At 43.4% G+C, this 17,303-nt stretch overlaps 4 protein-coding genes across 4 annotated transcripts; all 4 read right to left on the bottom strand.

Moving 5' to 3' along the window:
• Positions 1-301: 301 nt before the first annotated feature.
• On the bottom strand, positions 302-2,358 carry Bfra_008023 (putative amino acid permease protein; the record flags this gene model as incomplete). Its single annotated transcript, XM_037338389.1, has 4 exons — positions 302-1,185; positions 1,236-1,383; positions 1,711-1,752; positions 1,813-2,358. The coding sequence occupies 4 exons, from the start codon at positions 2,356-2,358 to the stop codon at positions 302-304; spliced, it is 1,620 nt and encodes a 539-aa protein (XP_037190452.1).
• Positions 2,359-3,358: 1,000 nt separating this feature from the next.
• On the bottom strand, positions 3,359-7,981 carry Bfra_008022 (putative carbohydrate-binding module family 18 protein; the record flags this gene model as incomplete). The annotated part of the gene is made up of 15 exons (XM_037338388.1): positions 3,359-3,468; positions 3,547-4,321; positions 4,393-4,512; positions 4,582-4,770; positions 4,839-4,952; positions 5,004-5,075; positions 5,125-5,436; positions 5,499-5,540; positions 5,601-5,663; positions 5,727-5,801; positions 5,859-5,921; positions 5,989-6,054; positions 6,108-6,167; positions 6,221-7,781; positions 7,866-7,981. 15 exons carry the CDS (start codon positions 7,979-7,981, stop codon positions 3,359-3,361), a joined length of 3,738 nt encoding a protein of 1,245 aa, XP_037190451.1.
• Positions 7,982-10,251: 2,270 nt separating this feature from the next.
• Positions 10,252-12,372, bottom strand: Bfra_008021sa (putative coronin-6 protein; the record flags this gene model as incomplete). The annotated part of the gene is made up of 7 exons (XM_037338387.1): positions 10,252-11,100; positions 11,154-11,268; positions 11,316-11,352; positions 11,402-11,826; positions 11,876-12,022; positions 12,075-12,217; positions 12,364-12,372. 7 exons carry the CDS (start codon positions 12,370-12,372, stop codon positions 10,252-10,254), a joined length of 1,725 nt encoding a protein of 574 aa, XP_037190450.1.
• Positions 12,373-13,709: 1,337 nt separating this feature from the next.
• On the bottom strand, positions 13,710-14,980 carry Bfra_008020 (uncharacterized protein; the record flags this gene model as incomplete). Its single annotated transcript, XM_037338386.1, is given in 5 exon segments — positions 13,710-13,727; positions 13,879-14,004; positions 14,050-14,216; positions 14,384-14,457; positions 14,475-14,980. 5 exon segments carry the CDS (start codon positions 14,978-14,980, stop codon positions 13,710-13,712), a joined length of 891 nt encoding a protein of 296 aa, XP_037190449.1.
• Positions 14,981-17,303: the final 2,323 nt, after the last annotated feature.

The raw sequence follows: 17,303 nt of genomic DNA, 5'->3' as shown, positions 1-17,303 counted from the left end.
TCTCCGCTTTTTGGAGTTTAGGATTCTTTTTCTGAGAGGTTTCTGTGGACGGAGTGACCTATTCTCTGATACCGTTTTATCTCATCTTGCCCATCTACCTGACTCATCCATCATACTCATTCCATTTATTCCCCTTCTCATTCACCAAACCTCTACTTTGACTTCATTACATACAGCAGTTTTACATATGTTTGACGTTTTTAAATCAATAGTGCATATTGAAGACATATCAATGATGAATTCACAAACAGATAAGCACAATTAACGCCGATTCTTATTCTCACTCATTCTATGCACCGCTCTAAAAAATCCACCTCAGAAGCTTTTCCACCTTCCCCCTCGCCGTCCTCTCCCTCTCCTTCTCCTGCTCATCCTCCTCCCCAATAACATGCACATCGGTCTGCAAATCCATCTCCTCATAACTCACCACCTTCGTCCCCTTCAGCCACTTCCAACCCAGCCACATGACCGCCATAATCGGCAGCTCAATATAAAAACTCACGAAATCCACCGCGCTAAACGTCGGACTGAAGCAGCTCCATCCCTGCACCAGCACAATCACCACATTAAGCAAGACACATATCCACGGTCCCCATGGATACGTCCAATTCTTATATGGCAAGAGATGAGTTTTTCCCTGGAGTTCCAACGCCCCGCGGAATCGGATCGAGGTTACTCCGATAGCGATCCAAGCTAATTGATTACTGACTCCCACGAGATTTTGTAGCCAGGTCCATAGTTGTCCTGCGCCGATGAAACTTGCTCCGAAACAGAGACCGCTGATGGCACTTGTAGCTAGGACTGCTACCCAGGGAACTTTATTGCGGTTTAGTTTTCCGAAGAATTGGGGTGCGTGACGATCGACGGAGAGGGTGTAGAGAAGTCTGGTTCCGGCGAAGAGAGCGTGGTTACCTGCTGAAATGACGGAAGTGAGGATTACAGCGTTCATGAAAGATCCTGCGGCTTTGGCACCGACCATTTGGAATACGAGGGTGAATGGGGAAGTGGTGGTTGTTTTGCTAGAGAGTCCGGGATAGTTGTAGGGGATGTTGAGACCGATTAGGAAGACGGAAAGGATGTAGAAGATGAGGATACGCCAGAAGACATTTTTTACTACGCGAGGAAGGTTTTTGGTGGGATTTTTGGTTTCCCCGGCGGTTATGGCGATGGATTCGGTACCGCCGTCTGGAGAGGAATTAGATTGGGGATTTTTCTGGGGGGGAGGGGATACTTACATGCGAAAGATGCAGTTACGAAGACGGAAGCAAATCCACCGATTCCTCCTACAAATGGTGCGTCGCCAATATACCAGTTGTGTGCTCCGAGATATGTATGAGAAGTATTACCTCCACAGTTGACTACAATTCCTAGAATTATGAAGATCTATAGAAGCATTAGCATTCTTCAATAAAACCAAACCCCCCAAACCACTGAAAACACTGAAAATATGTATTCTTTTGATATTCAGCATCAAATCAAACGATCATTACTTTTGGATGTTAAATAAAAACATTTAGGAGCTTCTGATTTATTGATCTCCTTCAACTTTGAATGGGTATCAAAAGGTGGATTGATATCATTATTCAAGTAGTAATCTTGAGTAACAATCTCACTGATATCTCACTTTATTCGAGAGATTTGGGATACCAGCTTTTCATCTAGATGGAGGCACTTGAACCTAGAAAACCACGAAAAACAAAGATCACCTACCGTAATAGTAACCACCTTTAACAGACTTAACCAATACTCAAGCTACAATTCCCATCAGTCAGCAGCTTTCCATCATGTCCATCCCTAAATCCCAAAACTCACCTCTCCATAAGCCTTAACCGTAATGATATTAGCCAGAACCAACAGCACCCAAAAAATCAACGCCAATCCCCAACCCGGCAGTCCAGTATCTCCCCAATACGCCCAAACCAACTGCAGCGCAACCAAATCGGATGCCGTGCTCACCGCATCATTAAACCAATAATTCCACGTCAGAGCAAACCCCAATCCATCATCTACATATCGACCTGCAAAGGTACAGAAACTTCCCGCAATCGGTACAAATGCAGCCATCTCCCCCAGCGAAAGCATAGTCAACATAACGATGAATCCGACGATGAGATACGCGATGAGGATTGATGCCGGACCACCTGTTGCGAGGGATTTCCCCGTGCCGAGAAAGAGACCCGTGCCAATCGTGCCGCCGATGGCTATCATTTGTACTTGACGGGCTGAGAGGGAGCGAGCGAGCTTGTCTGCGACGACGGGACGCTCGTGGCCGTCATGGTGAAGATTGTTTGCTTCGGCATCTTTGGTGTGATCGATCACGTGGATATGATTTTTTGATTGGAGATGAGAGTTTGACATTTTGAGGCGAGGGAGGAGAGAATGTCGATCTCTTATTTCATCTGTGCTGTCTTGAGAAGGTATGGAGATCGAATTCTAGTCAGGAATAAGTGTAGTGGAAGAGAACTATGCGTATGCAGGAAGATAAGGGTATGCAGGTTGTCTTCTCCATGATTTTGAAATGCTCTTGAAGAAATAAGCAACTTTCAATGACGAATAATCGACAGAAAAATTCGTGATGCGAATGGCGTGCTTGCTTTTAAGTTAGTCTGAGAAGAAACTTAATTCGCTCGCGGTATTACGTACGAATTATAAGGTTCTGCTCGTTGAGGTTGGTTGAAGGATGGCGGGGTACAGGGGGGTTCGCTCCCCGCAGCCCATTTAACGAGATGCAATTTGTGTGTGGCAGGGTTTTGGATGTGGATTCACATCAAAGTTCCAAAATTCAGACGATTTTTAAACTTCTGGAAGTGAAAAAGAAGGACTGGTTTTGTAGATCATAATGATTGATAGCATAATATAGAGAATATCTAGTTGTAATTGGTTGGTTACTAAGCCGAACACCAATTCGGTAGAGAGAGGAAACTTTAAATCCGTCTGTAACTCATCGAATTCATACACTCAAGTATATATATGAAATCCAGCAAGACTTGAAGTGTCTGTCTCTAAAGCTCGGCAATTCTAGTACATAGGAGAGTGTCGCGAGCAATAGGGGTATTATCAAAGAAATAAGACCACAAAACCAAACATCAAACCACATGATTTCATTCTAAGATTTCAAAAATTGAGTCAAACTACCTAAATAAAGCTTCAAACCATTAACACATGGATTTTTCATAGCCGTAAAAGACTTTGATATATATTTCTTCAATTTATCCGCCCAGCCAACCATAGATACTTCAATCGATGACAAACCAGCCAGAGCCAAGGAAATTCGAAAGAGAAGAAAATCAACAAAAATGATACGATTTACCCCCCCCTCCCATCACATTGCAAAAATCTATCCACCCAAAGTCTTTACCTATTCCTCCTCCTCATTGCCGACGAGATAAAGATCAACTGGCGCAACGATGATTGAACTTGTTGTTGCGCCATTTCCAATAGCGAGCTCAGTTTGTCCGTCATTGTTTGCTGTTAATCTGTTAGTATATTTCTTCTCGTGTAGAAGTCTCGGCGCAGTCCCTAGAGACACGAAAAATGATAACATACCATTTATGAGGTAAAATTTCCCATAAAGACCTTCATTGGCCGTACACGACACCTTCAAATTGCCATCTATGCTACAAACCAATGGCCAAGCCGGAACTACCCATCCTGTAAAACCGGCTGGAGCCACCTTGATGGATGGAGGTGAATATGATGCTGTAGCCCATAGAATATATAGGCCCGATGTCAAGTATCCGGTAGCAGGGTCATAAGTGAATGGGAAAACTGACTGACCATAATTCAAATTGAAGCCAGCAAAATATTCCGCTGCTTGTTGAATCATAAGACTGGTGCCATCAGCTACCGTTCCAGAATTTTGAGCCTGAATAAAGAAGCTTTGAGGCACTGTCTGAGATGGGCTTGGAGTTGCGATAGCCGAAGAGGTTACGGTTGAGGGATCGCCAGGTGATACAAGGTTGCCTACGAGGGATAGTTGGATATTCAGAACACAGACGGCGACACCAACTTGGGGTCCTTGTCCCACACATCTTAAATTTGGATTGAGAAGAGCTAGAACAACGAGATTTAAGCCGGGAATGCCAGGACGAGAGGCAATGCTGGCACATGTGTCGCCAGATTTGGTGATGTAGTATTGACAGCAGTCAGTTGCGGTCAAGGAGAGGGTCACAGCAGGGGCTGCGACTGGTCTACATGCGCTAGCGGAAGTAGCGACGGCTGTGGATGAGCGTGTTGAACTTGTGCTAACGGTGGCGGCAATTGGTCTTGTACTAGATGACAAGGTGGATCCTCTTGTTGAACTAGTGCTCAATCCTTGACCCTAATAACTATATCAATATCATCATGAATTGAAGGGAGACAGCGTGAAATTTTCAGAAAACAAATACTTACGACTACTGATGATGTTGAAGACCTGGAACTCGAGCTAGAACTGGAAGTTCCAACGAGCCTTGCTGTTGAGCTGGTACTCGAAGCAGCTGCTCTTGTTGAAGTGGTGCTTAGACCCTGACCCTATAAAGGCATTAGAACTCATTACGAGAAAGTAATAGTGTGATTATATTCCGAGTGGGAAGGGCTTACCACAGCCGATGTTGACGAGGATCTAGAAGTGGAACTGGAAGTACCAACAAGCCGTGCAGTCGAGCTGGTACTTAAAGTAGGTGCTCTTGTTGAGCTGGAAGTAGAACCGGAAGTTCCAGCAACAAGTTGTGCTGTAGAAATAGAGCTTGAAGCAGTTGCTCGTGTTGAGCCAGTACTTAATTCTTGGCCCTGCAAAGAAATTAACATTCACTCTGAGAAGCGAATAAAAGACAATTTTTTGAAAGTAAAAGACGTACCACAGCCGTTGATGAAGAAGATCTAGAAGTCGAACTAGAAGTTCCAACAAGCCGTGCAGTTGGACTGGTACTTAGCGTAGCTGCTCTTGTAGAACTGGTGCTTAATCCTTGGCCCTATTTATCTATTTTAGAATTTGCCGTATCAATAATGGAAGTGATACATACGACAGGGGATGACGAAAAAGATCTAGAGCTAGATGATGATCTAGAAGTGGAGCTAGAAGTTCCAGCAAGGCCCTATACTAATTTAGCATGTATCGAATTGACAAAAAAATATAAGATTTACCACAGCGGTTGAACTACTCGAAGTCGTCAATCCTTGGTACTGCCCCAGTCCGCAGGTTCCAAATGCGGGGTTGCAGCCAGCCGTGCACCAATCAGCTTCATGACCGCAAAATCCAAATCTCGAACAACAATTCCCATTAGGACTATCTTGGCACGTATATAAGGAATTAGATTGAGGTCCGCATCTTCCATTGGGTGATACTAATAAATCAGAAGCGGCACTCGTAGTTGGACGAATAGAGCTGGTGGATGAAGTTCTAGTGGATGAGAAGAGAGTGGTAGATCTTGAGGTACTAGTGGTAGCACCGAGACCCTTTTTATAGTATTAGTATTACGAATATAAAATTATGTGAGACATAGATATGCAAGACCTACCAACTGGGTTGAAGACGATGTGCGTGAACTGGAAGAAGATAACTGTAGAACGTGTTAAATTCATGTCGATAAGATAAAATAGTAATGAGAAGTGAAAGTTACCCGGCTAGTACTAGAGCTAACGACGGCCAAAAGGGTTGAAGATCTACTACTCGAGGTAGATGACTGTATCAATCGTTAAAACTCATCGAAATTTTCAAACAAAAAAGGGGTGTTGAGAATATATACCCGAGATGAAGTAGAACTTGCCCCTAGACCTACAGCTGAAGTAATGCTACGAGAGGAGGAAGAGAAAGATGATGTCTAGGAATATTAGCATTTATGTAGTGATATTGAGAGCAAATTAAAAAACATTCTTACCCTAGTCGAAGTGGAGCTTGCCACAAGACCCACGGCTGTGGTACTTCGAGAAGAAGATGATGACTAAATAAATGTTAGTATCTTTTAAATGGTTATATGGCGTTATGGATATGATGAGAGTAATTGTTACCCGAGATGTAGTAGAACTAGCCCCAAGGCCAACAGCCGAGGTAGCAGTGCGAGATGAAGATGGCGACTATCAGTTCGTTAGTATCCGTCAACTCCAAGGAATGTAAGAAAAGAGCATACGGAGCTAGTACTGGAACGGACCGAAGAACTTGTAGACAAGGCATTCACTCGTGTTGATGACTGTTAATAATTAGCTTCCATTGCTATTGATAGAAAAACGAGAGAAATCATACGGAACTAGAGCTGGACAATGCTCCAAGTCCTTGAGTGGAAATCCGCGAAGAGATCGATGATAAACTACCCGCTCCAAGTGCTCTGGTCGAAGAACTAGTGCTAGACGTCCTAAAAGTTGCTATCAAGTCTGTAGAAGTAGACGATCTTGCACTTGAAGTAGTACCTCCGATAATATTCCTGGTCGAAGAAGTTGAAGGGCCAGCAATAATTGGACGATTAGAGGAAGTTGAAGGACCAGCAACAGCCCTGGTTGAGGGAGATGATGAAGGACCTCCAATGACTGCTCTCGTCGAGGAACTGGAAGGGCCGCCGACAATAGCTCGAGTAGAGGAAGTTGAAGAGCCACCGATCACAACTCGGGACGTGGAAGGCGAAGTCGAAGAACCTTCGATAATGGCTCTTGTTGAAGAAGTGGAAGGACCGCCAATAGGATTACGGTTAGAGGTAGTGGATGGGCCTCCGATAATGGCTCTGGTGGAGGAGCTTGAAGGACCGCCGACAATCGCTCGTGTCGAGGATGTCGAAGGGCCACCAATCACAACTCGGGAGGTGGAGGGTGAGGTCGAAGGACCTCCAATGACTGCTCTAGTTGAAGACGTTGAAGGGCTAGGAAGAATGAATGTCGTAGGTCTCGTAGTAGTCGTAGTAGTCGTAGGACCTCCAATAATACCAACGCTCGTAGTCGGGGTTACTATAGCTAGCGAACTAGTTGCACTTGGAGATACGGGTGGGTTTGGAAAGCCAATAATGAACGGAAATCCCAGTAACTGTAAGAAATTGTAGCGTGAGAGTGCATCCAAAAAAGTAAGAAAGTCGCCAATTGAGATTAGACCTGCAGCAGCCTCTTGTTGAAATTCGGCGAGAGAAGCAAATCCAGCTCTACGTAGAAAGGCGGCAACGGCGGTAGCATCCAACCTGTTTAAAAATTGGGAAATATAAGCTGAATTAGCTCCTTCGCCTCGTAGAAATTGAATAAGTGGAGTATAGGGAGACCATTCTCCATTGTTTACACCTCCATTGCCCCCGTTGTTTCCCGGATTATTGTTCCCTGGGTTGTTATTTGAACCACCACCACTTCCAAGGCCAGGGAAGCCAGGGAAGTTTGGAAATCCAGGAAATCCATTTGACCCTCCATTGTTTCCTGGATTATTGTTGCCTGGGTTATTATTTAAGCCTCCGCCATTTCCAAAGCCAGGGAAGCCAGGGAAGTTGGGGAATCCATTCGATCCTCCGCTTCCGGAGTTGCCAGGAGTATTACCACCTGAGCCTCCAGGGGAGTCGTTGTTACCTCCTGGATTGTTATTCCCTCCTGGATTGTTATTCCCTCCTGGGTTGTTGTTCCCTGGGTTGTTGTTGCCAGAACCACCCGGATTGTTGTTCCCTGGATTGTTATTGCCAGAACCACCTCCCGAGCCAGGGTTTCCACCGTCACCCCCAAGCAATTGCGAAACGAAGTCAGAGATCGAGTCATCATCGTCATCTCCATTTGAATCAAAGAGATCGGCTATAGAAGGGCCATTGGAATCATTGGGGTTTGTGGAAAACAGAAGACGTTTTGCTCTATATAATCAAAGTCACTATCAGCATCAATCATCTTCAAACCGGTGTCTTTAACCAGCCATGGACCTTCATGGACAAACGTACATGCCATCGTCTCCTTCAGCCCTCGCGACTTTTTCACTAACAGCACTCTCGCTCAAAACCGTCGAAACAGTAACACTTAGAGCCACAGCCCAAACTGCAACATTGCGAACAAACATCCTAAAGGTTAAAAGATTGTGATAGTCCAATTAAGGACAGGTTAATGAATGACCGACTGTAAATGAAGAAGCGCAAAATGAGAGAGCGCAACGAGGACAAGAGCACAACAAGCGTAACTTAACAGACGTAGAAACCTACCAGTATAGTAGAACACTCAGATTATAAACAGAGGTATTCGCCTAACCCCCCTCCTCCAAGCGCGTGCACATTCACGACTTTCGCGAAATATGTGATGTGGATACCCAAGCATTCTTGAAGCGCGACGACCAAAGGAAACACAGAAAAAGACGTTTGTGATCTACAAAACATTTGCTAAGGAATGAAGCTTGTAGTCAGCCATTTCAGCCACGGGTACTGATGAAATCTAAGTCAAAGGGATAGGAAACAATGTTCCCGACGGGAAGTTTTAGCCTCTTACGTTCCTTTCCTGACCGAGCCAAGACTTGAATAGATCTTGTAGATACCGACGATATTGTGTTATTCGAATCTTAACTACCATCAAGATTTCTCTGGTCCTGAAACAATGATTATCGACGAATTTCTGAGTGAGATTGAAGTGTACAATCGTTGATAGATCAATTACCAAAGGGTAAGCAAGTACTGTAGACTGCTTAATACCATTTTCCGGAGGAGCAAACTTTTGCATATCTTCAGATGGTCAATCCAGGCATGCAGTAGCCTGGCACGATAAACTCCCTATGGTAACTTCCGTGAATATATAATACATTGAATGACAGGGCCGAGTAACGAGGTTGAAGTCTGGCTTCCTGGTTTAATCCAACACTGATTTCTTGGATAGAATGACAGAATCTTCTTATTTTGTCGAGTAGTTTCTACATGTCAATAATGATCCTTCCGTTCATTATGCCTGAAAATATTATGTTAGTACGATGTACTATAATATAAGTAAGTGGTAGTGAACGGGACTCAGGGCATGGTCCACAATCACTCGATTTTTCGACAATAGGACTGAATTCAAAATCACGTGATACAATCCAGTTCAAGCAAACTAATTATGCATAATCAAGTGATTTTGATTTGGTTATGGTCTCAATGATATAATGAAAAATCATATGATCGAAAGTGAGAATGATGCTGGTGAGGGGGGACGGGGTGCATATAGTGCGCCTTCTTGCTCTCGAGCCGGCCCCTCCTTTTCTTGCTTCCCTTCTTCCTACTCCCCCTCTTCCTACTCCCCTCTTCCTACTCCCCCTCTTCCTACTCCCCTCTTCCTACTCCCCCTCTTCCTACTCCCCCTCTTCCTACTTCCCCTTTTTTGTTTCTCCTCCTCTTACTCCCCTCTTCTTACCTCCCATCCCAAGATCTTAGCCCTCAACCCCATAAAACTATCCCATCCCATCCCATCCATCGCACAAACCCCCAAACTCCCAAACCCTCAATAAAAACCAAATTCCAAATTCCAAGCTACCACTTTAGCCAAAACCACAAATAAAGTAAATACATATCCCACACCACAGCCCTCTTCGCTCTAGCCTCGAGAGACCTCACTCATAATAGCATAATTACTAAATCTTCCATTAAGCAATCCATAAGTGAAGTAGGTATTCTGGGTCAATGGAGATACAGTAGATATGCTAAATGAAGAATGAGGGATGAAAGGTATAGAGTGGAGGATTAATACTAGGAGATAATATGTATAATGATATAGATGAGAAAGATAGAACGACCAATACTTACTACTCGTGATAGAATGTATAATATCAGAAATGTAATAGGGGATGAGAAAAGATGGATAAATGTTAGCGAGCGAACAGTGCAAGACGAAGAGTATGAAGCGCATCAGCAGAAGGAGAGTATTAAAAGACAGGATTTGATGTGGGCTGAATGAATCATTCGGAGTTGAAGAACGAGAGCATGTTATATACATCAGAGTTGGACAAGAAAGATAGAGTGTATAAGTTGGACCAAAATTACTAGTGTTTATTGTACTGTTTGTAGTTGAACAATGAAGGTAGTAAAAAGAGAGACAATATAATCCAAATGTATGGATCGATTATACCCATTTGGGCCAGGCTACGACTCCCACATACCTGCATCTTTGAATTGTTCAGTAGACTTATGATTCAGTTATAGATATCTCAGATTCACTTAGACGATAGCCCTCATAAAAAGGAAGCACCTTTGAATCATCAATTCGCCTATCGCTCTAAACCCTGAAAACTACCTGCGTCGTGTAACGTACTCTCTCCTCTTTTCCTCTCCTCAAAGCCCCCAAAGCACACCGCACTCCCGCAACTAAATCCCATATTTAAGACTTGGCAGCTTCCAACTCCAACTCCAACTGTCTGATTCTTTCACTTTGATCACCAGGACCAACTCTCATCTTCAATGTATCAACCTCTTGAGTCAATAGACCAATTTTCTCCGTTTGTGCCGTAATAGTTTTAGTTTGGGCTTCCAAAAGTTGCTTGATTTCTGCTAGGGAATCTTCGACACCAACCGAGGTTGGGGATGGTTGAGAAGCACCAACCGCGGAAATGGGCCCGGAAGAGGTAGCGATAGTGGCTGGGGTAGCCTTTGCTGCAGGTTCGAATGATGTCGGTGTTGCTTGAGATACAGGGGATGGCTTTGGTGGCGTGACCTTGGTTGGAGCGGGCTTGATTGGTTCTGGCTTGGCTGCAGCTGGGACGGGCTTTTGAATTGGCTTTTGAATCTCCTCGAAGCTGGAATTATCATCGGCTTCATCCTCATCATCATCTTGGAATTTAGAGGCCATGGCGGAAATGGAACCCTTTTGTTCAGACATAGTTGGTGGAGGTGCTCTTTGTGCGACTGGAGCTGGTTCAGGCTCTGCCTTTGGAGGTGCAGTCTTCGTTGGGGCTGGGGTTGGGGCTGGTGCAGCGACAGGTGGTTTATAATCGGATGGAACCTCAACTGGGGCGTTTCCCTCATATACACTTTCCAAATCGATCTTGGCAGGAATTCCATCTTTACCAGCAAGCCATTCCTCAGCAGTAACTGCAGGTTTCAAACCAATCGCAGGTGGGTAGATATCAGACTGGAAGACTTCGGCACGGCGAGGAACTGTGAAAGAGATAGGCTCAACATATTGGTCATTGACGGTTTTAAATCCCTTCATGACTTCGTTCTCGTGAACCTGGATTTTGGTTAGAATAGGTATGCGAAAGATACACAACTAGAACCACTTACATTAATACCACGTCTAGGAAGGAATGCGATACCACGTTGTTGATCACTAGACTTATATTCGGACAAGAATTCGAACTTGTCGTTCTCATATTCATAGTATCGAATGTTACCATCACTAGAATTGTTAGCTATTTTCTTTCCGATACCTGCCTATGAACTTACCCTTTGCCTGCCAAGTACAAACATTGAGTACCGTCATCTAGATGATCGTTAGTATAGATTCAACATGATTCATAAATACAACCTACCCCAAAATGGCATGCAAACACCCGAGATAGAGTCCAAAACAGTGAACCCTCCAATTGGTTGCTTGGCGTTACCAACATCCCACAAAGCCAATTGACGATCACTCATCTTGGAGAACCCGGTAGTAGCCACGCGATTATGTTCTCCCATCCATACGACTCTGCTATTCTTTGCGCCAGTATGTCCAGGTCCTTCGTGTGCAGGTCTTTCTTGTCTAGTATCCCAAATGCGTAATTTCTTGTCTCGAGAAGTGGTGGCCATAAGAGCTCCATTTGCGCTCCATGATAAACTTTGTACAATATCGCCGTGCTTCAATGTCAAAGGTGCTTTCCCGGTGCCGATATCCCATAGCTTAACTGTGTAATCTCCAGATGCGGATGCGAGAATGTTGTTTGCCGCGGGGTTGAATAGAACTTGTCCGACTTTCCTGCAGGTTATTAGAATAAATTCGAACCTTCGGTATTATCGGCACGTACCTAGAATGACCTGCCAATTTGCTGACAGGCGCAACATCGACGGGTTCTTCAGAGTCTTGATAGAGGGAGAAACCTTGAGGAACCTCCCATATAAATACCTTTCCATCATCGGATCCGGAAGCGATAATGCGATCGTTGAAAGGGTTCCTAATTCAAAGATGAGAGTTTATTCCAATGTGCCACTTTACCAACTACTCACCAATCCGTATCGAGAACCGGGCCAGTATGACCTCGAAACAATGGAATTTGTTCTGGCAGGCGACCCTTTTCATTCAAAGGAATAACAGCGAATGCGCCTCCACCACTAGCTTCCCAATTGACCGAAAGATATTCGGGATTGGCCTATTTTCGATGATGAGTTACCTTCCTTCCTCAAATCTATGTCACTTTTCCAAGTCATTGGCTTCCCACCTTGATTAAATTGGTATCCCATGCATTGCGACTGATATGCAAGTTGTCGTAACATGCCTCCTTCTTGGATGATTTACCAAAGACATGTCCTATGTGATCGGTCGGTCAGCGATTGCCCTCGTGCCTCTCTTCTTGGGGGTATTGTAACAAGGCTTACGATATTTCGACGCGCGCACAAAACGACCAGCCATCCCAGCTCATACAAATGATGTGGAAAGAAGAAGGGGATCAAAGTTATTGAAATGTAGGCAATTAAGAAATGTTGAGGAGGAAATTCAAAAAAAGAATGTTTTAATTCAGTTTGTTGTTTGATTTTGTTATTTGTGAGGGGATGATTATGCGAAGCTCATCCAAAAGTCTTTTGATGATGCTATCTATCGCTTTGCAGGCTGTAGGTAATAAGTGATGATGAAACTCAATTTCTAGCGGCGAATGTTGCAGTTTAGCAGTTTCGCAGTTTCGCAGTTTATTAACAGTTTTAAAGACTTGCTGCGCCCGCCAAAGATTACACGGGGTTTTAAAGTTCACCACAATGGGAAATCACGGGCCCCTTGTCAATATCGTCTCATATTAAATATGAGGAGAGTCGAGACAAAGGGAATGACTTCAACCCCTTTTTTTCCTATTTATGATATTCTCTCATGAACTGCATTAATTTTATCTATTCCATACCAAGTATGGAGTACGAGTTCCTTGCCATGGTTCGAACCCACCGACTCCTCCTAGCGCCCACTTTCTGCTGCATAATTCCCCACCAACCCACCAACAACTGTGAGTAGTTGGTATTCCTCCACAACTTGAGCAGAGTTCATATACTCAAAAAATGGCCTATTTTTCAACAACATGCAACGGACGCGTGGTCTAATGGTTATGATATTTCGTTCACAGTTAGTGTACATACGTTCGAATCCAGTTTCCTGGATTCCTGCACCGAAATGGTTCTGAGTTCGATCCTCAGCGCGTTCATGATTTTTGCCATTTATCGCTTCCCTCTGAAGCTATTTTGGCTTGTTGCTTCCCTTTCATGCTGTTTGGTGTTTGAGCGTTGTTTTTGATGTACAACGTCTATGTCTTATTGATATGACTCCAGCTCCGAATGGTTTTCGAGGTTTGGGCTGTTTTGTCTTCACTGACCTCGGAATTGGTGGAATGCTTTATTACGTAATTTATGCACGGACTATTGCCTCACATGCTTCAACGATGGACGAAATAGAGTTGCACACCAAGCAAACCTTATAGTCACTAGGTAGGTAATGTTCTGCTTTGGATTTGATAGTGTAGTACTTTCAATATTCCGATTCGATTTTGATGATCAAACAACCCTTTTGATGTTCCAAGTCAGGTTAGATGTTCAAAATATATCAGTGTTCTAAGTTGGATCAGATATTCAAGCCAGATGAGATGTTTAAGTCAGATTAAGTATTCAAACTCTATCAATGTTCTATATCAAATAGAATATTCAAGTACTCTGAATATTTCAAGCTAGATTAGATATTCAAGTCAAGTTAGACATTCAAGTCAGATCAGGTATTCAAACTGTATCAATGTTCTACGCCAGATGGAATATTCAAATGACTGCACAATCCACATACTTTCAGTATCACCATACCACACAGTAAAATGATTTCTGCCTTCCTTTTCTGTTGTGGTGATTTGCTTGTCTTCGAAGACATCAGAGCATCACTTCCCTTGATGAATGCAATAGCTGCGGTATGGTTCTATATCCCTGAATATAAATTTTGGGTTGGCATGGAGATGTTTACCACATGTTGCGAAAGAAGAGAGAATCCTATCCTGTTTGAACGAGTTGTTGGTTTGATCGATATTGGGGCTCCTGTTGTGATCAACAAAATCGTCTTCTCTCTAACTGCCTGCGATCGAGCAACTGCAGCCGTTTCTTCGTTCCATCCTGCGAGTCGAAGACCTGCCTCTTGATTCAACCCAATTCATGATTGTTTCGATAAATCAGCAGGAATACCTAATTATACAATTGTTTTTGTAATGATGGAGATTCATATAATCCCAACAATGCAATCATGCACGCCTCTGAAAATTAGAAGAACGAAAGAGGTTTCATCTTGTTATATGCACTCCTACTCCCACTCCCACTCCCACTCCCGCTGCCCCCGGCATGCCCGTATTTTAAAACAACGCGGGCGCCAGCTCGCCCACTATAGGAGATTCATACAATCCCAATAACGCAATTATACCCCCCTCTGATAATAAGAAGAATGAAAGAGGCTTAGTATTATCATACTGCGCAAATTGATGGGATTCCGAGACAGAACCAGGTAAATCCATCATCATATAATGAAACGATGAAAGTTTATGATGTGTCGAAACATTGCGATATCGAGAAACGCGGCCTCTCAATCCCATAACACCAGCAGCCATTCCTCCAAGAAGTTTACGGTGCATAGGATAGCTTTTCAAAACGACAATAGTTATAGAGTTGAGATATAACTCTTTCACATCATTCTCCACTGGGATATGCGGCAACAACTTGTCGCCAACATCTTGCCACTCATCCCCGTAAAGAACCAACTCCATCGCTTTTCCCGACCAGCCATTCATAATCTCTTCAATTAGATCCATATCACTTGTTGTATTTAAAAGTTCTTTGATCGAAGGACCTGGATCTGCTAAGTGTGCCTTACTCCGAACCAAGCCCAACCAGCTTAACACCAAATCCATCACTTGATCGCGCCTTTCTTGATAATTGTCCCCAGAATAAATGTCTTCTTTTCATTCATCATTCATCCCAATAGTACTAGCAGCACTAGCAGCACTAGCAATACCACCAGCACCAATAGCACCACCAGCATCAGAACACAGAAGACTTACCGCAAAGCATTCTCCTTAAATATAAACAACACAAGCCATACACCAAAATGTTGTTTCCAAATAAGTATTTGAATGTCTGAACTAACTTAAAGTATTAGAAATATTTGAATATTTGATTTGATTTGAGCATTCCATTTATTCTGAATATTTGATACAATTTGAAATTCTAAGCTAACTTGAAATTCTAACCTAGCTTGACGTTCTAACCCAGCCTGAGATATTAACAAAATTGAAATACTAAAAGAATTTTGATACTTAGCCCATATCAAATCTTGTCTTTCGATACTCTCCTCTCTTTCTTCTGATTTATTTTATACTCCTCCCTCGTCTTGTACTATCCACTCATTCGCTAGCACTTGATTTTTTTCAGAGATTTTTTTCTCATCCTCTTTCAGATTAAATATCTAGTGTTATTCGTTCTATACCTATCTATCTAGTAGAGATGTAGATAAATTATTCCATCTTTGTAATCTATTTATATATCTATCTCTAGTAATAGTAGTCGTAGTAATACCTAGCATAATCCATATCCCATCAACAGAAATCGTATTTATACAAAAAACCCACGAATCCCCACCCATCCCAATTCTGGGCGTTCGCTTCGCCTTCGTCTTCTCATTTCAAGCCAAGTGCAAAGAAGATGTCGGAGGTGAAGGGTTTCGCATTGCTGCAGGGTCTAGCTTTTTCGATATTCTAGTTTCTATTTTGACTGATTGGATGGACTTGGAATTTGTGATGGTTCGTACGAATCTTGTTGGTGGATTGAGTCGAGTGCTATAATTTAGAACCTAGGGCTTTGTTTTTTTGGAGGCAGGGCAGTGACTTTGATGTAGTGAATCAGAGCGGTTGAAGATACCGTCTGGCTGTTCTTGAGTGTGCTGTTTGGAGACGAAGAAGATAGTGTGGGATGTGAAATTGTAGGTAGTTTTCTATGTTGAAGATTGAGTTATCGCGGATACATGTTGCGGACATATCTAAGATCAAGGAATAATTTGGCGTTTCTTGGAATTGTTGATTAAATGTTCATCAAGATTGTCACATGTATAGGGATCAACTATTGGAGGGTGTGCCATTGCATGTATATATCTCATTCACAATCTATGTACAGATGTTCGAATCCATCATGCGACCATACGGTATCAAGAATGGGTCGTTGCCCAAACTTCTTGTATTAATCCAGTCCTCGATCAGGTCAGCACACATACTCACGGTGTCAGTCTTAATACCGGGTATGCCATAATTAATTGCAATATCAGAGCAAGCCCTCTGCATGTGAGTGGCATTTCGTTTCATGACGAAACCTTGCCTCCTTGGCCATGGTGTCTTTGCGGTGGTGTGTTTGAGGGCGAAAAGCTCCTCTGGCGTAGGGTCTGTCCACGGGAGCGATGGAAATTCTTTGAATCGATTTCACTGATGCTTGGAGATCGCTCTCTCTTTACCGCGGGTTTCTGGACTGTTTCTTGATGGAAGGGGGACGCCGGCAACCCGCGTCGTTGATGTCTCAGTATGATTTGACTTAGCTCCCACTATTGTGGAAATCTGAGATTCTCCCGTGGTACGAGTGTTAGGGGTGGTGGCCGAGATAGGAGTGTTGAGGGCCGAGAGGCGCGCCTCAAGAACTTGTTTCATCTGGTGGAAGACTCTCTTCGTCGTTGGATCTTTCAATTCCACCGGAAGCTTGTCGAACGCATCGTCGACAACGTCAAGCGAAGACGGTGTGGCACTATGTGCAGACGCTCTGAATCCACTATGTTAGTTGGATTACATTCAGTATCTCATATTTGAATCGCATACATTGGGAAGAGTATATCCCAGCAAATTTGATGGGCCTGATTGGTGATATACCTGTAGCTTTGCTACAAGACTGGAATCTTGACAGATCGCAATCCTAAAGATTCGTCAGCTTGGGGACGACTAAGAGAAGGATCAACGATTTCTCGAAGGGAATAAGGTGTATTACCTGGTGAAAGGAGAGTTGCAAATGTTTATGGAGAGAAGTTGTATTGTAAGAGTTTGTAGAGAGTTAAAAGGTTGCAAGTTGTAGAATTAAGAAGATTGAGGAGAGTTGAGGAGGAGAGTTGGGGAAGTTGGGGAAGTTAAGAGGCTAACGAAATCAAGGAAAATTGAGGAGAGTTGAAAGTCGAAAGCTGAGAGATGAAAGTTGAAGTTTTGA

Source organism: Botrytis fragariae (genome assembly GCF_013461495.1).
Source record: "Botrytis fragariae strain BVB16 chromosome Unknown tig00000112, whole genome shotgun sequence".
Lineage (NCBI taxonomy): Eukaryota > Fungi > Ascomycota > Leotiomycetes > Helotiales > Sclerotiniaceae > Botrytis > Botrytis fragariae.
The sequence above is the reverse complement of the archived record's forward strand: the minus strand, read 5'-3'. Positions and strand labels throughout refer to the sequence as shown.